The sequence below is a fragment of the Phyllostomus discolor genome, chromosome 4, assembly GCF_004126475.2.
Source record: "Phyllostomus discolor isolate MPI-MPIP mPhyDis1 chromosome 4, mPhyDis1.pri.v3, whole genome shotgun sequence".
Classification (NCBI taxonomy): Eukaryota; Metazoa; Chordata; class Mammalia; order Chiroptera; family Phyllostomidae; genus Phyllostomus; species Phyllostomus discolor.
Window position 1 is genome coordinate 28,064,304 of NC_040906.2, and position 24,937 is coordinate 28,089,240.

Consider the following 24,937-nt stretch of genomic DNA (forward strand, 5'->3'; position numbering starts at 1 on the left):
GCATGGGAAGAGGGAATGGGATGGGAGTGGTGGTGGGGGGGGGAGGGGATGAAGTGAGGGGAGAGGAACCAGGAGGGTACCAGTAAGAATTATAGGTCTCCTGGAATGCTTTTTATTCCACCCACATGCCAAACCATGTCCCTTCCCTCCTTTCAAATTCCACTCCAGATTCACCTCCAGTCTAATCCATCTCACTTGACTTATTCTGGTTCCTCCAAAGAACTGCCTTCAGCACACACACATTCTCTGAACATCTGCAGCTGATTATGCACCGACTGGAGCTGTTTAGATATGATTTGTGCTAATATGTGTACGAGGGTGCCCTGTTTCCTCTTCCTCACCCTCTTTTCCTCCCACACCGTGGGATCCTTGAGGTCAAGGACAAGCCTCTTTTTTTTCCTCAATTTTTATAGCACTTAATATGTTCTTGACACTCAATGGCAACCTAATAAATACTGATGACTGACTCTTTTCACAGGGTTAAGTAAGACACATTAACCCCAGTTGTATGATTCTCGTTATTTCTGGAGATCCTAAAGGACTCACTTTAATAATAAAATACCTTGAGAAATCACAAACTAAGAGCTTTGAACCACTGCGGGACAATGTCCTCAATACAACGTGGTGCTGCATTTGCAAACCCCCGAGACTCTGGCCAGGCCGTATGTCCCAGGATCTTGCACAGCAGCTCCCCATCCCGTTCTAGTACCTCCTTCCCAGTCCAAGTCCATAGGCCTTTCTTGTTAGCTTTCTTCTTTCTAGCTTAGGACTTCTAAAAACTGTTTTCAGTTGGATGGTGGGTGTTTTCAAAGAAACCCCACCTAAGGATAGTCCCCCACAACAGCCCGGGCCATGACCACACTGCCCACATCCTCCGCATAGCCCTTCCTGGCCACATTCTGAGAAACATGAGGAGAGCTCCAGCCACATGATCCCTCGGCAGATTTCAGATTTGGAGGATGACTTCAGGCCCAGGCAGCTAAGCTGATTTCAGGGTAACTTGTGTTTCCCGTGGGCGTCTGGCCTGGGAGGGTGCTCCCCTCCCCGCAGCGCCCCGCCCCAGTACTTCCCGTGGCAGCATCAGATTACCAATCCAGACAGGCCTGGCTCTCCTCTCTGACATATCCGTGTCACCTATCATCTTACCCTCCACGGAAAGAGAGAAGGGGGTTGTTAGAAGCTTTGGTTTAGCTTTTCCTGGCAGATGCTAGTGAAAGTAAGCTCAGAGGCAACCTTCCTCTCATCCAGTTTCTAAGTGTAAGTGTGTAAATGGGAAGTGGTTTGATCATGACAAAGAGGCCTGTGTCACCTGAATCCACCAGTGCTTTTGAGTGTTAGAGAATCTCATGAACACTCAAGCAAGATTGCGTCCCACCTTGCTTTTCCTGGGCAAATTGGCCTCCAAGCTCACATTTGGTTGTAAATTCTATGATTTGCCAGTGCTCAGAGGAAACACTTAGACTCTAAGACCATGTGTATACACACACACACACACACATACACACACTCACTCCCTCACTGACCATCAGGAAGCTGGTGCAACTGAGATGGCAGGGAGCTGAAATAATCATGAACCAGGGCTTCCTGGGCGGAGACGCGGTCTCTGGGAAAGCCTTTCAGCATTAACGAGGCCAGGTCTTCAGCTTCAGGAATTCTTCCCAACCTGAAAAAATGGAAGAGAAGAAGAGCGTTTCTCCAGAGGCCTCCCTTCTGATAAATAAAAGGGGAAAGAAGAAAAGGAAAGAAAAGGAAATGGCTGGAAGAATGTTTCAAATAGATTTTCCTGGGATTAGTCAAGTTGATAGCAAGTGGAAAAATAACCTCCACAGTGAAACTCTTACCTGTCCAGTTACTAAGAAGGGGAAAAAGCTCAGTATTCTATCATTCAATGCCTACCCCCACTCCCAGCCTCCATAGTGTCTCTGGCACCATGTATAGATAAAGGACCCAGAATTATAATTATAGAAGCAGAAATGTATAATTAAGGGTTCTCCTTGGAGGAACACAGCAGCCTCTACCAAGCAGAAAAGCCAGGTTGGAAATATGCTCCAGGGGCAGCAAGCATTGACTCCTGGAAGGGGAAGAGGGAGAGAGGCAATTTTGGAGGTTAAAGCTTGGGTGGAAAACACCCTTATGTATAGTGTTTCTGAAGCTCAATTCCTAGGGTTATTAGTGAAGATGTTCTCTTGACTCTCCTTGAGATGGAGCATAGGAAGAGAGATAATTAGGTACCCAAATGACAGTAAGGACAGATCCTCATGTTGAATTATAAATCTGGAGATACATTAAATCCATCAGTTGAGCAACTACTATGTGTTAGGAGGTGACTGGCTCTGAGAGATACAGGCGAGACTCTGCCTTCTGGCAGCTTGGTCTAGTAGAGGGTTCGGACACATGTCAACTTATCCTATAAGTGTATAAGTACAACTGTGAAGAAAAAGGCCCAGATATCTGATTGATAGTAGGGGGAGCTAGTCGGGGAAAGGCTTCCCTGAGGAAGCCACATTTGAGCTGAGAGCTGAGGAATTGGGGTAGGCAACGTAGGCAGAGATCTGTGGTGCTCATACAGACCCTGGGGTGGGAGGGAGAAGAGTGAGTTTACAGGAAGAAAGGCCAGTTGGCTGGCCTAGACAAAGAGTGGGAGAGGGGCCAGATACGAAGCTAGAGAGGGTTGCAGGGGCTAATCCTCCAGGCCTTGTGGGTCTTCACATTTCCTATGTACTTACAATGTTTGAAAGTCTTTGCTAATCTAGCGTCAATTGTTTAAGTGCACACACCCATCTCTGGAGCCCACAGAAGGGTTTACAAGTGGAAAACCACAAGACGGAAAACTGCAGGTCCCAGGAGGCAATTAACCACAGGACTGATGCTTGACATTCAGAATTAAATTGCATGGCCATGCAAATCCCCAATTAAACAGAAATAGATGGGCTGATTTAATGTCAAATATACATACCAATCTGAAGCAACAAGGAACTGATACCCTTCCCCTTCTATGATGTAGTGAGGCTGGAAGTCCTGGCTCAGAGTGGTAATTTGCCTAATTTTTGCATAGGATTTACATAAGAAACTTTCAGGTATCTCATTCCCAGGACATAAAACTGTTTCTACAAATAGGTAACTTTACCCTCAGCCTCGGAATTAATTGCTTTATAGATTTAAAGAAAAAATTTTGCAAATCCCCAGTCCTTGCAAATTTCCAGGCCAGTCAGGAGACAAGGAAATCTGGGATGGAGGCCTGTTTAGTAGCTAGGGCCTGGAGAGGGGCTGGTGGGCGTGGGTGCCCTGCCCCGCATAGGTTTTCAGGGCTAACAACATGGGGTTTGGAGTGGGGAAGCTGGTACAAATCACTAGGGCCTGGTAATACTCTGGAAGGAGATTCAGGGAAAACTTTGTGAAGAAAGTGTCATTGGTTCGCTCTTGCTATAGGGTAGTGAAGTGGCACATATGCCAAACTTGGGATCTGAACTCACTCTGTGAATTTCCAGGGGTGGGTGGGTGGATACGTGGTTGTGGTGAGGACAGAGTGATGCATCTATCAGCATCCACCTCCACCCTAATCGGTGATTTGTTCTCTCTGCACACTCCCATCCATTGGCTCATAATTGAATTGTTACAGAAATCCTCTGTAGAAGAGGCTGAGGAGCTGCAATCTGATTGGATAAGGAAGACAACGGGATCTGTTTTGAACTGGTGTTAGCATAGCATGCATGCTGTTTTTATTTAGATTGTATTTATGTTGGATGGCTGGTGAAGCCAGGAAAAGCTCACGGGGATAGCAGGGACACATAGGAAGGACAGGCCACTTTTATCAGAACATTGAAAAGAGAGTAGTAATATAAGGACTTCCTTTTTAGGACTTTCCTCTTCTAATTAACTAGTCCTCTCCCCACTCTTCCCACAAGGCTTCTAGTGGTGCCAGGATTTGTGTCAGCCCTATGGCCTCCAAACTATGACTGCCACCACCCACTTCTCCTGCTCCTTCGCTAGCAGAGGCAGTGATCAGGGCAAAGCATACAAATGAAGTCTTTTCCTTCTAAGAGCCAGCTTCATGTTGGTCTTCCCTGTGTAAGCCAAATCTGCGCCCTCCTTGAATACAAGCCTTTGCTAGCAGCTCACAGTGGGGCCTTTCAAGCTGGACAAGCATCCTAATGGTCTCTTGCTCTCGGCACATTGCACTTGTACTTGGGAGCTGAAAAAGGAGCCCCAGGGATACAAATGTTGCTTCGTTGGGCACAAATGATAATTTTTTTCTCCACGTTTGTCTCATTTTGCTTCTTTCTGCCATCTCTAGTCTTGCTTACTATGGACTACCTTTATTGCCTCACTTGTACAGTTTGAGACCCACTCCAATTCCTACTAGAACAATGAATGATTCACTGGTTACAACCTCTACTTTGGACATGAGCGTTGGCATGGAAAGTGAACACCACAAATGTTAACTGGCCTACCAGCACCTTTCCATATAGGCTGAATGTTAATAAATATTATTTGTTAGGCTTGTGATGTTGACTACCAAACATGCCTGAAGTATCTTGCAGGGTTAAGAGAATCCACCCACCCACTTAATGAGAGTCTGTTAATAGAGACAAAGAGTCCTCCGGTGAAACCCTCCTTCTAGTAACATTTCAAAAAGTGAGAAGTGTTCCATTGTTCCACTTATTGAGGAACTCTTAGAAAATGCAGAGAAAAAATTAAAACCCCTCTTTCACTCTTAGATAACTCCCTTTACTCAAAGATAATCGCCATTGCTTTCATGTTCATTTTTTTCTTCTTTAGCCCTTTATTTTTATGCTGTTTTTTCTTGTTTTACCTAAAAATAGGATCATACTCTACATGTTGTTATAACCAATTTTTTCCACCTGTCTCGATCACCTTTCCAGGACTTGGAATAGCTTCCTAGGACATGATTTTAGTGGCTGCATAGCATTCCATTATGCAGACATGCCATAACCTACATGGCCGGGCACTTATTGAAGTTGTTTCTCTTTTTTGTTCGAGTGTGAGGGGCTACTATTAAAATCATGTTGTGACAAATATCCTCAAAGAGAACTTCTTGTGTACCCGTGTGATGATTTTCTTAGTACACATTCTGAGAACTGAAATTCCCAGGTTGAAGAATATACAACATGTTAAAAATTTTTTATTAAGAACATCATTTTCTATTTCTACCAGCATCCCAGGAGAGTCCCTGTCTCTGTATGCAAGGAAAACAAACTCATTCCAGCTAACCTGAATTGCCACAGGCCCCATTGCTTATAAGAGTTGTAGTAAAGAAAGATTAAAATTGTAAATTGATCCTAAAAGATGTGCTGGGTGAGAGGACATGCACATTTAATTTTTGAAGTCCAGAATAGCAACACAAACTGGGAGAAAAAGAAAAATCAGGCTTTGGGGTGGTGCAAAGCACCACCAACCAGCTCATCACTCCACACATCTAAAATCCGGTGGTTCTCAGGAACCTGAGGCAACAGCACAACTGGTCTCTGAGTATAAAAATCTCCCACTGCCCCTGCTGCCTGGTATCAACCTTGACAGTGGAGGGGCTTTGTCTGTTTGCTGCACAAGGCTGGCCACTGAGTTCAGCCGGGCTCTTTGTTGTTTTCCCCTGGAGCCACAGGAAGAGAAAAAAGGCAGGGATAGAGTAGGCGCTTTTATTTTTCAATTTGTTTTTATTTTGAAGTAATTTTAGGTTTACAGAAGATTGCGGGCATAATGCAGAGAGTGGTCCTGTATGTTTTACCAGCTTCCCCTAATGTTAACATCTTGCCTAACCACAGTAAAATGATCAAAACCAATAATTATTATTGGTACAATACTATTTACTAAACTGCAGGCTTTATTCAAATATCTTCATTTTTTTTCCCCAAGAATGACCTTTTTGTTTGTTGTTTCAGGAGAGTGGGTACTTCTTTAATGCTGTCAATTTAGGACCCCCCCCCCAGTAAGAAATGTATCCGACACCAGGGAGAAACAACACCCAAGAAGCTGTGACACCCTAATCTGTCTATCATGTGCGTGTGCACTTGCTAGGCCCATTTCAATCGGGTCACCACCAAACCCCAGGCACACCCCAGGCCCTGGGGGCATGCATAGCCCTGCACAGATCTGATGCACCTCGGCTACAATCCCGTAGAGAAGCCAGTGACACCTTGGCTGCTCTTCACTCATCACACTTGTGACCTGACTCAACTGGCAAAGCCACAGAGCCCTGGGTACTGGGTGAATCCTGGCTCTATCTCTTAGCTTGACGACCTTGGCCAAGTGACTTCTTGGAGCCTCGGTTTCTTCCTCTTTAAAGTAGGAATGAAATTTGTGAGGAATACACGAAATAACATAGGCAGCATGGCAGACATCCCACCTAACACTAGACCCTTTTCAATGCCAGTGACCTTGCCAGAGCCAGGAATTGTGTTGGGTGATAACCTAGGCCAGTGTTATCCAATAGAGCTTTCCGTAATGATAACAATGTTTTATTTCCACCCTATTCAATAGTGTAGCCACTACTTACATGTGGCCATTGAGCCCTTGAAGTTTCACTAGAGTGATGGAGCAACTTGAATTTTAATTTTAATGAATTTAAATTTAAATAGCCACATGTGGCTAGTGGCTACTGTACTAGACCACACAGCTCTAGACATTACTCATTGCTCTGAGGATCTGAGCAAAGAGAAGCCAGAAGTCCGAACTAAGACAAAGGTATTGCTGGGAGCCCAGCAATGGGCAGAGGTGCTGGGTGTTGCACTTGGTCAGAAAAGTCAAAGGGATGTTCAGCTAATTTAAGTCCCGCTCAGCCCTAGAATGAAGGGCTGGTAGGACAATAGCCAAAGGCTGGCGGCACTTTCTCCTGTCATGCAACAGTGCCAGCAGCAGCTGCACAGGGTATTCAGGTTGTTTGCAGGTTTGTAGTTCAATGGTAAGCCGACCGTGAAATGGAAGGAAGCCACAGGACAGTGCTAAAACACAAATATGTCCGGCTCGGAGTTACCTGACTATGCAGGGAAGAGAAAGTTTGCACATTTAAAAAGAAATGATAAACAGCAGTTCCCTGGTACAGTGCATTTGAAAATAAGTATGGAGGGCGCAGACACCCTGATGGGGACAGGGGAGGGTGCCTCCCAATAAGAGATCCTTCGGTAACCCGTAGTTCTGTATTCTACTCTGTGCTGATAGGCACTCCACGTGGAGGCTTTCTGAAGCACATGAACACTAAGTCTGGAGAAATCAAACAACATGAGGCTGAGCTAAACTCTACCACATTTGCAGGGAAGAACAACATTCGAATGTTCAGTTGGGATTTCTTCCCCTTCTCCCCACCTGCAAGACTGTGTTTTTCTTTGACATTTGAGCTCGTTTCCCCTGTCTCTGATGTTTTCCTCACTGCCCTTTTTGCCTCTTCACTGAAGCAAAAAGAACAGAGCCTCGGCTAATTACTCTCAGATCAAATAATACTGGTTATTGTAATTGGTCATTGTCCGAAAACACTGAGTTCTTCTTAGCCCTGAGGTTGCCTGGCACGGCTTAGTTAGCTAACTATTCCGGGAATGTCTCTATTATCTGTTTTACTTTGCAAAAGAAACTAGGGATTTGTTGAAAGCTGGTAATAAAAGTCTGCCCTGGTCTGAGCGAGACTGCGTAGAGAGGGCCTGGGAAAGCATGACCTCCCGAATCAAGCTCCCCCCACCCCCTTCCAATAGCCACTCAATGATGCTATTTGGTTTCTCTGTGTCAGAGAATAATAAACCCACTAGGTTTTCTTGCAGAACAACACTCCCTCATTCTCAGGAACCTGGGCATGGTTGAGGGGCACAAAACAATTTTAATGACTAATCTTAGTGAATGTAAAATGGTCCATAGAGAAAAACTAACAGACTCACAGGAGGCTGGCTCTCCCAGAGGTATCTCCTGGGGGCCTGCAGACTGAGGTGCTCCGTGGCCTGAAGTCCAGGGAAATGGTCCCTTAAACCCTGCTGAAAGATAGGCTTTCAAGGTGGTGCTTACCTGTTCCAGACACGCTGAAGGCTTTGAGGTTTAGACAGTGGGAACCATTCTGAAAAGCACATACAGGCATGTTAAAAAACAAAACCACCCTAAAATCCTGTTTCCAACAATATTCAAATCCTAAATGTTCTTCTTGGCTTTGAGTAAGAGAGAATTCAGGTATCAGGTAGGCAAAGTAAACGACGTTTAAGACCTCTTTTCACTATGAATATTTGATGAGTCTGGGTAAGGTCACTACCACGCATTGGATCGTGTCTCTCTTCCCCCAAATTCACGTGTTGAAGTCCTAACTGCTCAGGATTTGACCTTATATGGGAAGAGGGTCATTGCAGATATAATTAGTTAAGATGAGGTCATGAAGGTGGGCCTTAATCCAATATGACTGATGTCCTCATAAGAAGGGGGACAGGGACAGACATGTACAAGGGAAGATGATGTGAAGAGACACAAGAAGCCAGCCATCTACAAGACGGGCCTGGGACAGACCCTTCCCTTAGAGCCCTCAGGAGGAACCAGTTCTGCCAACACCTCAGCTTCAGATCCAGCCTCCAGAACTGTGAGACAGTAAACCTCTGTGGTTGAAGCCATCCAGTTTGTGGTATTTAGTTCTGGTGGCCCTAGCAAACTAATATAGTCACTATGTTCAGGAAAAGTCAACAAACATTTATTTAGCATTTGCTGTGTGCAGAGCAGTATACTGAGTGCTTGGAGAATACAAAAGAAATGAAAAGAAATCTCTCCACTCTCTCAGAGCTTATAATTCATTTGCCTCATGAAAAATCATATGACAGATGATGGGGCAAAGTCACACAAGTGGTAAAAAGTAACAGGGAAATTTCCTATGTCACTTGCAGTAAAATTAGAAGTGAATCCTGGCTTGAATGATCCAAAATGGATGACAATAAAATTTGTAATTATGTTTGGAGCACTGGTTATAACATTTACATGTGGTTACATGTGTTTCTACTATTCTTGGTATTGACACTAGCCCAAAATAAAACCACCATAAAGGAAACAATTCCCATTCATTCAGGAAATGCTACTTGAATGCTTCCTCCATCTCAGGGCCATAGGAGAAGCGACAGGGGATATAAGCTGATGCTCCTCATCAAAGCCCTCTGTTTCCCGCTCCAGTGAGAAAAGTGTACGTCAGCTCTCATGTAAATGGATGTTTTCGCCTTATACTTTTCTTGGGCCTGAAGTGTAATTGTTTTGGTTTTAAAAGATCTCTTACTCCAGTTCCTCAGTAATGGAATATATTAAGACTGTTTACCCCACAAAGAATTTAATTGTATTTGGGCAAAAACTGATTTGCTAATGCTGACAAATTCATCTACATGAATGTACAGAATACGACCCAGGAGACTGCTCACCAGATTCTGACAGTGGTTACACAGGGCTTTCCCCTTCTTACGGGGAAACCTCTATGTTTCTTTGTCACTTCTACATTTCTAAATTTATTTTTCAATAAAAATCACATATTATTTTGAAACTTCAAAAGTAATTTCAATTAAAAATGGAATTATAGTATATGAAAGGAGAGAAGGTTAGCACCCCCCTTGACAAGGATGGAAGGGGCCCTCTGGCCTAACCACACGCACACAGTTCTGGCCTGGCCACCTACTTCGCGGCCTCTGACCACTGTTTTTGTGATGGGGGAAAGGCAGCACAACTGTAACTAAACAACAATAATTTTTTTTAAATGGAATTATAGTGATAACAGTAGTAGAATAAAAGGAGTGGTTAAAGAAAGTGATCAAAGCTGAGTTTTCAAGGTCAGATGCAATCATGCGGACCCCTCTGCTGGCGTTTGATGGTCCCGGGGGCACTAAGGGAAGCCCTTGTAGGTAAAGGCCTGTGTTCAGATGATTGTGCGTAAACTCAAATAACCAGTGAAGAGAAGAATAGCTGGCGTTTCAAATGTTTAGTTTCCAAATCACTTTCTGCTGCCTATTTGCAGTCCTTCCCTGACCAAACCAAACTAAAATGTTTCCTCGTTCAGTCACATCTCAATTTCCAGCCAGCATAATGAAATCCATTTCAGCCCTCTCCCATGCTCTGTTTTTCCCTACTTGGAGCTCTGTGTGTTGCTTGGCCGTTAGTATTTAACACTATTCCTAACTTTGGCGTTGTCCTTGTGGAACATGTGTTTGGAATAAATTGAATTAGGGTTTGAACACTGAACCGAGGGTTTGAAACTGCTGCTTCAGTTTCACTGAAACCTTAGGCAAGAAGCTTTAACCATGGCCAGCCTGTTTCCTTAACTCAGGTTGGAGGTCACATTCCCTTCAAATGATGAAGTGATTCACTGAATTCACTGATTCATTGAGATAATGAATATAAAGTACCTTCCCCAGAGCACTAAACAAAATATATCCTGTTTGCTTCTCTTCTTCTTATTCTTCCTCTGAAAAGTGATGGGTGATGTAAACCGTGTGTGGTTAAGACCCTGGACCCAGGTTTCGAATCCACACTGTGCCACTTATCAGCTGTGTAGCCTGAGGGTGCTGCTTAGCCTCATAGGACCTCAGTTTTCCCATCTGCAGAAGGGGGACAATTCTAGTCCCTACTGCATAGGGTCACTGTAAGAAATAGGATCATGAGTGTAATACAAGTAATTCCTGATGTGTTGCCTCTGTTCTTTCTGTCTTTTCTCTTGTGTGATGTACCTACCACGCTTTTCTCTCTCCTCTCAGGTATTTCTAAGTAACTCCAAAGTTTTCAAATCCATAAAATGGGAATAATTTTCCCACTTGTATGGGAGGATTAGAGATTACACACTTGATGTTTAGTAGGGGCTCAATAAATGTCAGTCTTATTCATAGCTTTTTTTTTTTTCCTTCTTGTCTTTACCTCTCATTTGAGAGAGCTAGCGTGGTCTAAGAGTGCTTCTCCAGCCAAGCTGTACATTAGCAGCCATCGCTCAGGAGAGTCTGACTCGCCAGTCCTGGGGAGGATCCAGCATTAGTCCACTGTGGTGGTGTTATTATTGTCTTTAATGGTCTCCAGATGTTTCCAGTGTGGCGCTAAGTGAGGCAGAGGAGGCTGGTGTAGCAAGGAGGGCAGGGTTGACCCCTCACCAGTGACTCCCACACACTTCTCAGTGAGCTTGTTGGGAGAATTCAATTAATCAATGTATATAAAAATTGTAGAACACAGAGTCTGACTCATATGAGGTATTTTTCAAGGATGGGAAAGAAGCAGCCTGATAAGGGAAAAGTCAGTTTGCATAAATTCTACCAGTAAAGGATGACCAGTTAGGAGTTGCGCCAGGAGACAATGTAATAACATTGAACTTGAGGTTCCACGTCTTGCAAAGACTGTGCCTGACTCTCTTCCCACATCTATTTTGTGGTTGCATGAGCTGAGATAGAGGGATTAATGTGTCCAGAGTCATTCAGGTTGCTGTTAGGAAGCCCAGCCAAAGCCCAAAGCCCGTTCGGGGCCTCCTGTCCCACTCCTATGCAGATAACCTGATGCTGAATGACCTTGTCTCTCTCCCATTGATTTTTCTGCCAGTAGTTAAGCTACAAGTGATCAATGAGAGAATGATCCACAAACAGACACACATTTTACACAGGACCATTTCAAGAGGAGTCTGTTTCTCTGGCTTCAGTAGTCTCTAAAAATCATGAGTCTGTAGGCAGCTTATTTCCCTTCCCACCAAAGCTGATGGTAAACCTTGAGACCAGATTTTTCTCCTGCAGTTCTCTTTAAAAGAGTTCGATTTGGAGTTCAACTGGAATTTGAGGTAGGAAAAGCAAAGTAAGCTACAAAAAGAAATTTTAAAAGCTGAACATTTCTCTACTAAATTTCTCTACTAAATAGAGTAAAACTAAAATGATGGCAGAACTGTTGCTACCATAGTCAAATGATGCATTTTTTTCATAAATATTTAAGAAAACTCATTTCAAGAACAGTAACCTTAGTTAACAGAGATTTGTTGGTTGGTTGATAAAATATCACCAGGACTATTCTGAGTCTTACCTCAAGGTAAAACATTTTCTAGTTACTATAGTCTTGTCACAATCACCCTAAGGTTATCTTATAAGTGCTGTCTACTGGGCTACACCTCTGGAATTTCCCAAATACAATGCATTCTTGAGATACCGTATATTTAAATAGTTGATAATGTTGTTAGCCTTATTTCACTATCTCAAGCAGTAACTTTAAAACCACACCACAAAAATCTGTAGCTCTTCTGTCTCCGCCTGCCCCCGACCCCAAATACACACATTCACACCCTCCCGGCTGCTTGCTTCCCTCTTCCTTAGGTGCCTGGCCTGGAAGCTTCCTTAGTCTTTGGCTCAAAGAGTCTAAATTTGGCTCTTCCGATGCTTTGGATTAGCAGGCTTTAGACTCCTGTTTGGGCATCACCAGGATGCCAAAAGGCAATGTTCTCACTGAGGGTGTTCCTTGGCATTTGAGCCTGGCACTCCCACACACATGTGTGGTTTATCACTTTTCTAACCCTGCATCAAAACTTTCTGTGAATTTTAAGGAAATATCTCATGCTCTGAAGCCAACCCCTAAGGTAATGATCTTGGTAGAGGAAGGGGAAGCCAGGCCTTGCTTGCTGTGGGTGGAGGGGATGACAAAGCCAGGAGTCTCTCCTCTTCGCCCAGGACCTTTCCATGTTTAATGTCTGTCCACAGCCACAGATGGTGTCTGAGCTATAGCTCGGCCACTCGTTGCTGATGGTATTTAATAATGCACCATTTGACAATATTTGCCATTTCATAGGAGTCTCAACGAATGTTTAAGGCCCACCACAGAGAGGCATTGTCCTCAGCACTGGGAATACACAGACATGATTTGAATTTGATCTTCCCTCAAAGAGATTACAGCCATATGATTTTAGTGGTATATCATCATCATCATCATCATCATTATCATCATCTGGTGTTCTGCAGCCCCTCTGGATGCTCCTTCTCAGCTTCCAGAGACCCCTTTCTCCTTTGCCTGATCCTTAGTACTGGTCCCCCAGGGTTCCAACACAGTCTTCTTTCTCTACACACTCTCCCCTGGGCAATCGAATTCATACCCAGGGCTTTCAATAACACTTTAAGCAGACGACTTCCGCTTTTGCATTTCTAGATTGGACTCTTGTAATCACAGGCTTTTATTTCTAATTGCTTTCCAGGTATCTCCATTTGGTGGCCCCAGAACTAACCTAATCTCAAAATGCCCAAACCTTATACTCATTACCTTCTCCACAAACCTGTTTCTTCCCCCTTTTATTACCTGTGCCAGAGGAAGGCGCTGCCATTCTTCCACCCACTGTAGATGCATTTCCCCTTATAGCTTAAACCCAATCAGTTACAACTTTCCTTTCACTCCACCTCCTAGATGCTTTATTGATTTGTCCCTTCCATTCTTTATCCATTGCCATGGCTCTGGTTGAGACTTCCTATTTGTCTTCTAGAATCTAGCAGGGATGTCCAACCTTTTGGCATCTCTGGGTCACATTGGGAGAAGAGTTGTCTTGGGCCACCCATTAAATACACAAACACTAATGAAAACAGATGAGCAAAAAAAAAAAAAAAAAGGTTTCAGGTAAATTTACGATTTCATGTTGGTCCGTATTCCCAGCCATCCTGGGCTGCATGCAGCCCATGGGCTGTGGGTTGGACACCCCTGAAGAGCATTGTCACAGTGCTTCTGTCCAATTTAATTCTACATATAATCTTCTAAGCAATTCTTCTAAAATTTAAGTCCTGCCATATCACTTCCCTGCCAACAATCATCCGATGCCTCTCTTTGTTTACTAGTCAAGTTCAAATCCTTGGGATGATTACAGAGCCCTTCCGCATCTGGTCCCTGTCTACCCATACAGGTGAATTCCAGCAATGTCCTACCACAAAACCAACATTTTAGCTTTCCTGAGCAATTGACCTGCTTGGTATATTACCAAACATACCTGCCTTCCTACTCCTCTGTATCAAGTGCCTTTGTCTACAATGTTCTTTTCCTCTTGTTCACCTGGAAAAAGCCCACTTAATCATCTTTGAGACCCAGCTCATACCTCTTTCTCTCAAACGATCCCTAAAATTCCCCAGGCAAACCAAGGGTGCCTTTTTTCTAGTGTTCCTAGAGATCCCCAGGGGTATTAATACTTTCTACCTTGTATTATTCATTGTTCCCCTTCCAGACTGTATGCCTTGAAGGCAAGTATCTATGTCTTATTTAGTCTTTAATCTCCCAGTCTCAACACCTAGCATTCAATAAATATTTGTCGAATGAATGAAAAATTGATGTTTAGGTAAAAAATAAAAGTGAAATAAATTTACTAAACCCTATTCTTAAAATGCAAAAGTATCTTAAGAAAGCCCACGTGTGTGTCCTGCTCTGTGTCTTACAGAGATCAGTGACACGAGGCTCTGGCCATGGAGGTGGGGAAGGAGCCTCCAGTTTGAGCCACTTTTATGATATCTGGAATCTTAAGGCTCCTTTTCTTGAACTAGGAAGAAACATAGGAGGGTTTTACTTGAAAAAAAATTTTTTAACTTGCTTTCACTCATTTGCAATTTTTCCTAATCTTAACTACTTAAAGATCATCTAGTCCCCCTCAATAAGAACTACTAATTGCCACCAAATAAATTAAAGATGAGAAAACTAAAAATAAATGTAGAAACTAGAAGAAACTATTAATGAAGATCAAAGGGGGCTGTGTATCTAAATGGATTTCCCTGACTGATCTGGGGGACGGGTTAATAAAGATGTTAATAGCAACCCCCCGGGAGCTTTCGGCAGCGCTCCAGGGTACAACAGTAATGAGCCCAGTCAGGGTTCATGGGTTCGGTGAATGCCAGTGGCTTCATTAGCTGGAGCAAGGAGTGGAGCTGGGGGGTGGCTGCTGGAGTCTCAAGTTAGGGACTCCACTCACAGTACATTCCAGAAACATGTTGCCAAGCTCACAGATTCTAAAATTGAGTCTGCGTGGAAGGACATAATCATTCAGAAATGTTTGGTAAAGTGTTCTTAGCTGGTCCCCAGTGTAGGTCATTGTTTTGCTACCAAATCATTATATTTGCGCTCTGATGGTTGGCAGGTCCTGTGGAATACTGCCTTGGAGCCCCACAGGTCCGTGTATTCTGGCAGGACACATGCCCCCTGAGCCTCAGCTCTCTTGTCTGTAAAGTTGGGGTGAGAACACAGGCCCCAAATGACAGGCCTGTTGTAAATCAAGGTAGAATAATATATGTAAAGTGTCTAACTCATCATTAATGCTCAATAGTAGCAGTTATTATTACTCAGTAATAATGTGAATAATAACTTTACGTGTGCTTTCTTGGCAAAATGGGCAAAACAGGATTTTTAGAGTCCTTGAGGGCACAGTTGGAACTAGAACCCAGGTTCTCTGACTTCTAGTCACTGATTATTTCACTTAACAGATAATTAGTGATTATTATGTGCCAGTTAGGGGACACATACAAAATATTAAAAACACTGAAAGGTGTCAGGTTTGCTCTGTAGAAAACTTCAGCCCTCTTTCCACTGCGCCATTTTTGTGGGGGGTGAAATCAGCCAGGATAACACTAATTCTATCTGTGCTTTAGCAGCCCTTACTGGAGACCCATTACGTAGCATGTAGATAACAAGGGTCCTCCCAGGGAAGAGGCCTGCAGCCGTAGAGTGCACAGGCCTCTCGCAACAGTGCAGGGGTGGGGGGAGGGGCGGGGGGAGCAGAATGGAGCCTTCACTAGCAGGAACTGCTTTCACAGGCCCTCACACTGACTTAGGTAAGAGTTTGAAAACTGCAGGTCAGCTCTGAGGGTGTGTGAATTCAAGCAATGTTTAGGCCCAAGCAAGAGAAAGCAAACTTCATTTCTGGAGCTAGGAGGTGTGCCTGGCATCTAGAAGGAAGCCAAGAATCTGAACCTTAGCAAGTCACTGAGCAGCTCAATGAACTTCCACCCTGAGTGAAAAACAGAATGACAACCAACTTCTGTTGAGCACCCACTAAAAGTTAGGCACCCTGTGCGGTGACTCGTGTTAACCAGACTTAGTGTGGTGATCATTTCACAATAACACAAATCATTATGTTGTATGCCTGAAACAAATACAATGCTATATGTCAAGTATATCTAAAAACAAAAGTTAGGTACCATGGCAGATGCAGGTTAATAATTTCACTTATTTCTCAGAACCGCACTACAACATGAGACACAGGGACACAGCTTGGTTAACAAAACAAAAACAAGATCTGGCTGTGAATTGACCCATTGCCAATGTAGGAAGTGCCTCTGTGTGGACCTGGGAGATAGCCTCAGTCCTTGGTGTAAAATCATGGTACTCCCCATCCTCCCCTCCCCGCCCACACCGACCCTGGTAGGCAGAAGTAAGAATTAGCAATTATGTATGTCCTTTGCTTGGCACATAGGGAACGCTTTTTCAAGGATTGGATTGTTCCCATTTTTCAGATTAGGGAACTGGGAAATAAGTAACTTCCACAAATGCCCCCAGGGAGTACAAGGTGAAGCTTGGGCTTGCTGGTCCATGCAAGAGTTCATGCTCATAGTTAAAGCCTCTCTTATCAGCGTCCTTCCCCTTAGTTTATCCCACTGAAAAAACTCCCTTGGCTAGTAGCTCATGTGACTGAGGGGCACTGATGCCATTCGCAACAAAGACATGCGCAGAACCCTCTGCGTCCAAAGCACGGTAGCTCTTTCCCATTCCAGTAGGGACAAGGATCATTTTGGATTTTAATAATCATCTGTTCCACAGTGGTATCAGTTGAAGTGAAGCTCTTACTCTGCGTTTCAGGTCAAAATAAAACATTCCTGGAGAAAGGCTAGATTGCTCCAGTGAAATGCTGTCTGATGTCAGCATTCCTGTTAGAATATTCCTGTCCCTGTTATTTCTTGCTTCCACCTGGTGGCCAACAGTTGAAAAAGCAGGCATACTGAAAACCACCAGGCATGAGCAAGATCCATTTGTCTATGGTTCATAGTCCATGTGAGTCTGGGCCTCTGCAGGGTTTTTAGTACCGCTTTCCTGCCTTTTGATTTCCATTAAGTTCCTCCAGTGGAAAATCTTACCATGTTCAGTGTTCCTTCCTGGGGCTGAAAGAACCAGGATAATCCCGGATGCTTCCCTGCAGCTGAGCTCTTGTCACAAATCAGGCATGATTTTCAGCAGATATTTCTTTAAAAGTTTGAAGGCCTCTGTGGACTCTATTCCCTTCTCAATAGGAACGAGCATCAAAGAGTCAGGAATAAGATGCTTTGCACGCACATCAGGAACTAATTGCCAATTTGGCAAATGCATTGACTAATGTCATGCACTGTTATTTCTAAATCCTCTCCTGTCCTTGACCCCAGTATCTAGATGTAAACTTGGAACCATTAGTGGAGAAGGATAAAGTCTTCTGGTGCCTCAAATGGAATTGAGAGGGATTTAAACTCAGCGCTTTTGAGTGTGGTGAAATGAACCCAGCAGTACATTAATGCTAGGATTTGAGCTCACACAGCATGAGTGCTTTCAAAACCCGTGTTTAAGGAAGCAAACAGAGCCACGACAGACCCTTTGAGTGGAGCAAAAGAAGTTGGATGAAACAATCAATGACACATTAAAAACCACAACTGGGCTGCAATCGTGTGGGCAGAAAAAAAAGTTTTTCTTTATCACAGGATCTTTGCATCTAATGAGATGGTGACTGGACAACCTCCAGAGGAATAAGCCCTCTGTTTACTTTAGCTGAGAAATGTCTAAATATTTAGTTGAGTCTTTTAAAAGCCTTACATGATTCTGTAGCAAACCCGTCTCTAAGGTATGATCTTATTAGCTCTAGATTGCCATTGGAAAATTTAGAGGAAATTTGGAAAAGCAAAGCCAGAAGAGATTGCCATTGAATGCACAAATGTCAACCTACTTTTTTCTCTCAATATTAACTGTTTTTAAGGTCCTTCAAATACTGAGTTTAGAACCAACACCTTGCCATTTACTACCTTATCTTAATTGACTCAAAATTGTTCTCTACCTTTCATATATGCTTTACTCCTGTTGGTTCCATTTGGACCCGAGTGCTTGAAGCTCAAAAGGGAAGGAACCCCTGAGTGCATTTTCCTGGGGGCAGGGGAAAATCTAAGAGGCAAGGGAACTTTGTAAAAATGTCTATGGGGGTCCAACTTTTAAATTCACGCTACTGTCTCGTATCAGCAGATTTTAGCCAAGACCAGTGTCTGGCTTGCTCTAAGCTTCTGGGATCCTCTGGCCTCACAGATAGGGAGCTTTCACCTTTTCTGACTTTCTGGATAGAATCCCCTCTAGCATGCTGTCCTTTATTATTGCTTCCTGTGGACTCTTATTAAGGATCACCAAAACTGCTCCCCTCCCCCACTGCAGGAGGCCCGCACAGCCCCAGCTCCCCGCCAGTTTGATTAATGTGTCTTGGCTAATTGTGTGAAAGATGGCAGTCCTTTAGCAAGTGTGACCAGCTTATTGTTCAGCCAATCACAGGCACCTCAGTTAGCATGTGAAAAGGGGGTGTGTTGCCAGGGGAGGGTGAGTGTTCTGGCGGCTGAGTCAAAGGAGGAGCATTTTGGGGGGTCACAGAGCAACACCCACTTCTTTGAGGGGATGTTACTATGCTCTACTAAACCTGTAAACCTCTTACTCAAAGGACTTTTTTTTTCTCCTCCCTCTTTTTTTAAGATCTTTTTTTCCCATGGTGAAAGCAGGCAAGACACTGGCTACTCTGCAGATGGAGTTCACGTTCCAGGGTTTTTAATATTTCACTTTTATATTTCTGTTAGAGAATGATCCTGCTGAGAGTCTGGGAATCCGTGCTCGTCAGAACCCCCTCACTGACACTTGGATATATTGCTCTGAAAGCTATCCCAGGAGAAAAGATTAAAAAAAAAAAAGGAAAGAAAGAAAGAAAAAGCAAAAAAAGCCTACTTTTCAAAGCCTACTTCTTAATCTGCCCACATCAAAATAAGACAACTGGCCCTTTGAAGTAGAGGACACAGGCTTCCCAGCCAGCTTGCTTAAAATTGGGGGGGCGGGAGGGGGCTAAAGAGATAGAAGGAAGGAAAGAAGGAAGGAAGGGAAGAAGGAAGGAAGGGAGGAAGGGAGGGAGGGAGGGAGGAAGGAAAGAAAGAAAGAAAGAAAGAAAGAAAGAAAGAAAGAAAGAAAGAGAGAAAGAAAGAAAGAAAGAAAGAAACCAGTCTCTAAAATTATACACTTCTCTTACATTGCCCAGGTTTAATCAGGCACAACAGTCAGAATTGATGGCTAAAACCACCCCCAGCCCTGCTCACCAGACGAATCTTTCCAGCAGGGTCTGGTTTTGTTTTGTTTTAACCTGGACAAAGAGAGACGGTGTTGTCTTCCCAGACATAGCCCAGACAAGGCCTGGGAATGGCAGAGTGGGCACAGATGGACACTGGATGATTCTCCCAAGTTCTAAGCTCTTTGGCTCCCTCAAAATTGCTCTACCGGCTGAATTCAAAGTTTGGGGTTCTTACTACTACTTAGAATGAAAAGGGAAAGAATGGAAATCTCATCCAGAGTGGTGTTCACAGTTCTGCTCTTGTGACATTTTTCTGGCTCCCATCCCCTCTTCTGTTCCCTCAATCATTGGAGTTCAAGGGTAGCAGCAGCAGCCCAGGGATGGGGGTGGGTGAGGAAAATGGCTCAAAGAGACTTCTTGATTCACATAGGGGATGTTCCTGGAACACAGAGGCAGATGGACCTTTAAAAACATGGTCCTTATGATTGAGTTACCAATAGCACTGACCCCAGGCCCAAGATAAGCTGGACTTATCTTAGAGAAAAGATAGTAGGTGCTTAAAATTTGATTCATTTGAATTAAATTGAATGCTTACTAGGAAAACAATGCAAAGTACAAACCCTATTGATGGTGTACCTGGAGAATTTCTCTTTATAAATAAAAAATTTCACATTACTTTGACGATAGCACAATGAAAAAGTATAGTGTATTTCCCACTGTTTTATTGGAACCCAGTTACCTTATTTAGTACAGACTCCAACAGGGGACCATTTTGGCCAAGTTTCTATCATTATTGTCCTCATCAAGGCATTCTGTACTAAGAAATTGTTTATTGCCTGGACCAACCCAAGACACAAATGTTTTAAGTTTGGGGGATCAACATATGTTCACCATGGCAGTTTTGTGTTAAGAGTATCCAAATTGTTTTCTACAACCCACCAGTGACCCTAAATGATATAACATGCTTGCATCCACGTTAGAAGCCTGAGGGCTCCCATTCTCACATGGAGAAGAGAGTATAGGCAGGGTAAGGAGAGGTGTGGGTATGGTGGGAGAAGATGAAAGCCAGGCTCTCCTAGAAACCATGGCAACAGGAGATAGGACCTATTGCAGACTGGATCAAGGTCTCCACAAGAAGCCTGTTCTTTTTTCTATCTCAGACCAAAGGGAAGCCCTGTGGCCAGATAGCAGCATTTTTCTCAGGTACTAAACTAGCAAAATTTAGAAACGGCAAACTATTTGTAAATGACCCTAAAGCCATTTGCCAATGCATATGATCATTCACAAAAACTGAAATGACTTTACGGTTTGTCTTTAGCTTGCTATAAAGTTTCCATAATCATGGTTAGTTCAAGATACCTGATCCCTATATATAGCTGTTTGAGCAAAAGTATTAGATGTTACAGAAGAAAAAAAATCTCTAGTCTCCTATGTCTTTTGTTTTTTTCTTTAATCACTTTTTAATCTCCGTACAATTTCTTGCTCTCATGAAGCCCTTGCAGGATAATGTCATACCAGTGTTGGTAACAACAATTTGGAGGGGGGGGAAGATTTTTAATAATGGGACAATGTAAGAATATAAAGACTAGAAAAGGTGACTTGGGCTGTATTCGTCTTAATCTTGTCCTTATCTGTGCATATCTAACTCTCCCTTAAGCCATTCTTGCTCCTCTAGCATCTGACACATCCCTTCATCTCTGCGTGTCTCCTCCCTTCTGTCTCAGCATCCTTTTGTGAAGACTGGCTACTCTGTCACCTCTGCCATGGCCTTGAGACAATATCTCAAAGACTTCTATGGGCAGCATTTCCAAAACTTCCAAATCCACCCTGGGAGCCAGTCTTGGAGGACAAAAGGGGACAGAAAATGACCAACTGGGTGAACGCTTGTATAATCTAGAGACATCTTACCTGGCCTGTCCTGGGCCTAACCTCTACTTCCCCTCTGTTGTCTTTCCAAATAAATCAATGACAGTCATGGGCTGGCAAGTGACTATCTTTTGAGTTGTTTTCTTGAGCTATTCTGTGTTTGGAATGAGTGTGGAATCCACAGTAATAGTCATATCAAATTCTTGTTCAGTTTGCTACTTGTGTTTTATAGAGGTTGAGAACTAGTCTAAACTCAACTACTGTTTCAGTGTCCTCCTCATTAAAGATTAGTCAAGGAATAGAAGACCTAAAATTTTGTCTAGACCTATCTTTGCTGTTGAGTTAACAACAAAAGAACACACTGTGTAGCTAAATCTCTCACACTGCTAATTCTTAGAGCATTCAGAAGTTCAAACCAAATATTACCTGGATTGTAGTTAGGTAGTTTGGAAATTCCAGGCCAGGTATCCTCCGTAGGAACTCCCAGTACCTGTACATAGCCAAAAAAGACAGAGAAAAATGAGGGGGTGATGAGGTAGATGGAGTAGGTATACAGACATGAAGGAAAGATCAAGGAGGAACAGGGAAGGATTAGATGTAGATCATGTTATACCAGCTGATACATACAGGAAAGAAACTTTTGTGTTCCCATATTCGTAGTTTTCATGGGCAAAACTAGTATATTCCTATGATTCTACAATGGTTAATTTTATGTGTCAACTTGACTGGGCTGAGGGATGCCAAGACAGCTGGTAAAATATTATTTCTGGGTATGTCTGTGAGGGTGTTTTGGGAAGAGATTAGCATTTGAATCAGTAGACTAAGTAGAGAGATCCGTCCTCACCATTGTGGAGGCTAGCACCATGGACAAGCATCATCCAATCCACCGAGGGCCTAAATAAAACAAAATGGCAGAGGAAGGGCTAATTCTCTCTTCTTGAGTTGGGATGTCTATCTTCTCCTGCCCTCAGACATCAGTGCTTCTGGTCTGCGGGTCTTCAGATCCTGGGATTTACCACCAGCAGCTCCCTCAGCTCTCAGGCCTCTGGCCTCAGACTGGATCACACCACTGGCTTTTCTTCTTCTCCAGTTTGCAAATGGCATATCCCAGTCTCCACAATCATATGATCCAATTTCCACAATAAATTTCCTCTTAAATATATCTATATATCCTATTGGTTTTGTTTCTCTGGAGAATCCTAATATAGCTCCTCAGCCCGTATCTTCACTAACTCACTTGTTGTTGTGAGGCAAATTATACAACCTTGCTTAAAGTCATATTCTCATAATTTAATATCTATTGCATGACTAACATACATTAGGATGCTATGTTGAGAGTTACTAGTGATGATAAGGCCATATATAATATATATCTCTCTCTCCTGTTGCTTATGTGTGTGTGTACGTATCTTGTTCTTTGTGTGTATGTGTGTACATGTATGTGTGTGTGTGCATGTGTGTATATATATATATATATATATATATATACACACAAAAGAAACAGGAGGCACTTGACAGCTTAAATTATGTCTTAGCATGGGCATTCAGCTGTTCTGCAATGTGCTGAAATTAAAAAGGGTTCAGATTACAGATTTTTAGGCAGTGGAATGTTGGCTAAAAATGATCCCAAAACTAACTCTAGTCCTTTCTACCAAATTCATCGTACCTACTTGTTTTTTCTGTGGCCCAGCAGCTTGGAATGTGGTATTTGGTTTTTAACTGGTGGACAGTAATAGTAACAACATCACTAAATAAGATCTTATTTATACTCTGGATTGCCAAATTGAAGCTGTGGTTTTGAATTAATAGGAAAATAGAAGTCTTTGGAGTACAAAGTCAATACATTTCAGATTTTGGATGGTACTGTTTCTGTGTGTTCCCTTGTAGGTATCATCTTTCCATTCTTTTAAGATAATTATAAAAGCCCAATGTCGGTTATATCTGGGAGCTAGAATAACATTGGTTTTGTTTATTGATTTTAGAGAGAAAGGAAGGGGGAGAGAGAGAGAAACATCGATGTGAGAGACATCAGTTGGTTGAGTCCCATATGCGGCCCCAACCATAAACCTAAAACCTAGGTATGTGTTCTGACTGGGCTTGAACCCACAGACTCTTGGTGTATGGGACAATGCTCCAACCAATTGAACAACCTAGCCAGGGCTAGAATAACATTGTTTTTATAAAATATTAGTAAAATACTAGTACCTCTTATTATACCACTACAATAGAATTCTTCTTAGAAGCATCTCATGTACAAAGAGTCTAGAGAATCCACTTGTAAAACAGCAGTCCAAGTGTCATGGCAGGAAGTCAACTGGCCAAAAACTGACTTATGCGAATCCATGAGAAACACAGAATCTCAGTACCCACCAGCGTGTTGACTAGGACTCTGGCTGAAAGGTATATTTTGTGGTGCCTTTTAAGCTCGTCCTCAAACAAAAGACACTGAAGTGCTACTCTCCCTCATATAATAATGATTTTAAAAAATCATGCCACACAGTAAAATCTTCTTTCTTTGATTTATTCCCCAAACTAACTGAAAGTCTTGTTAAAAGCTTGTATGATTTTAAATGATGGCTTTTCCTATCAACCACCCTGAGCCTGAAGAACACTAAGAACCCTAGAATCCATTTTGAAAAACTAAATGGACTAATTCTTCTTTTGTAGAAATGGGCCAGAGGATGGGTAGCTAATTCCACTCTTTAAACCTACCATCTTATGTATTTGCACAGATGTGCATGTAAACAAGTGGGTGTGACTTACATGCACCCATATGTCTTCTGTTGAGTGGCAAAGTACAATGATAAGAAAGCAAAGATAACAAGGAGAAGAAAGCAATAGAGAAATAAATAATGATCACATCCATATTTTTCTAAGGCACAAGTTACCAGAATTTGTTGGTTATTTTGCATTATGTTTAATTAAATCAACAGAATGGATACCAATGATTTTTAAATATTACGCTAAAGGCTTTAAACTTGAGGTTTAAAAAGTTCAAACAAAATTCAATATCCTTTATTTGGAAATCTGATGCTGAGTTTCTATTTGAAAGTTATTGAATTCGTTTTCCCTTTAGAAAATTACTAAATCTCTACCTCACTGTCTGGGAAACTGAAAACCAAAAATTGTTGATTTATGCCCTCCCTAAAGGCTCTTAAAAAGGCAGCCAGTGAGTGCTATATTTGAAAACACAGTGGGCTGCAGGGGCTGTGTTCTGCCTGTGTTGGAATGGAAACTGAAGGCATTTTGATTAATGGATTCAAGGTCTGCATAGTTTGTTTTACTCTGATTTTAGAACCACAGCTGGGATTATTTGTTAAAAAACACTTATTGAATGAATTAGATTTCAGAAAGCTGTGACAGCTACTCAGATGTGAACACACACATACACACATTTCAGAAAGAGAGTAAAAGAAAAATTCAGGACTTCTAGTTATATCTTTATTCCTAAGAATGAGATCTCAGGATAAATGCAGAGGAAAGGTGTGTTTAGAAGTGGGGAGGTTTAGAATGGACACATTGCTTTCAAAGAAGCCATCCCTATATCCAGTATCATAGACTGGAAGTAGATTTCCTATTTTCATTTGTGTAGGCCACGTTTAGCAAAACACAAATTCAGGAACTATATGTAATGTCTAATTTTCTAACCCGTTTCAGATGGAGTGGTATTAAGGACAACATACTGCTGAGTGTGGTGACTTTCCACTTTGTCCTCAGAGTGTGAAAGTACAGGTACGATAACAAAACTATGGTCTTCCTTCAACAGGACCAAGGGGGAAATGAGATGTAATGAATCCGACCTCCTGGTTTCTGCAAAAGGATGGCTAAGCCATA

General features: G+C 42.7%; 1 protein-coding gene and 1 non-coding gene across 3 annotated transcripts in view; one reads left to right on the forward strand and one right to left on the reverse strand.

The window, feature by feature from the left end:
• The window catches only part of CDK15 (cyclin dependent kinase 15), an 81,757-nt gene that overhangs the window by 13,561 nt on the left and 43,259 nt on the right, over window positions 1–24,937 (reverse strand). For both annotated transcript variants that reach the window (XM_028510631.2, XM_036023059.1), the window contains exons 10-12: window positions 21,530–21,593; window positions 8,002–8,050; window positions 1,524–1,663 (exon numbers count right to left, since the gene is read on the reverse strand). In XM_028510631.2, coding sequence (XP_028366432.1) covers window positions 1,524–1,663; window positions 8,002–8,050; window positions 21,530–21,593 — 253 coding nt within the window. The remainder of the gene's footprint in view (window positions 1–1,523; window positions 1,664–8,001; window positions 8,051–21,529; window positions 21,594–24,937) is intronic.
• On the forward strand, window positions 9,526–9,651 carry LOC114495893. The gene has a single exon (XR_003684553.1). It is a non-coding gene; the product is annotated as a U6atac minor spliceosomal RNA (small nuclear RNA).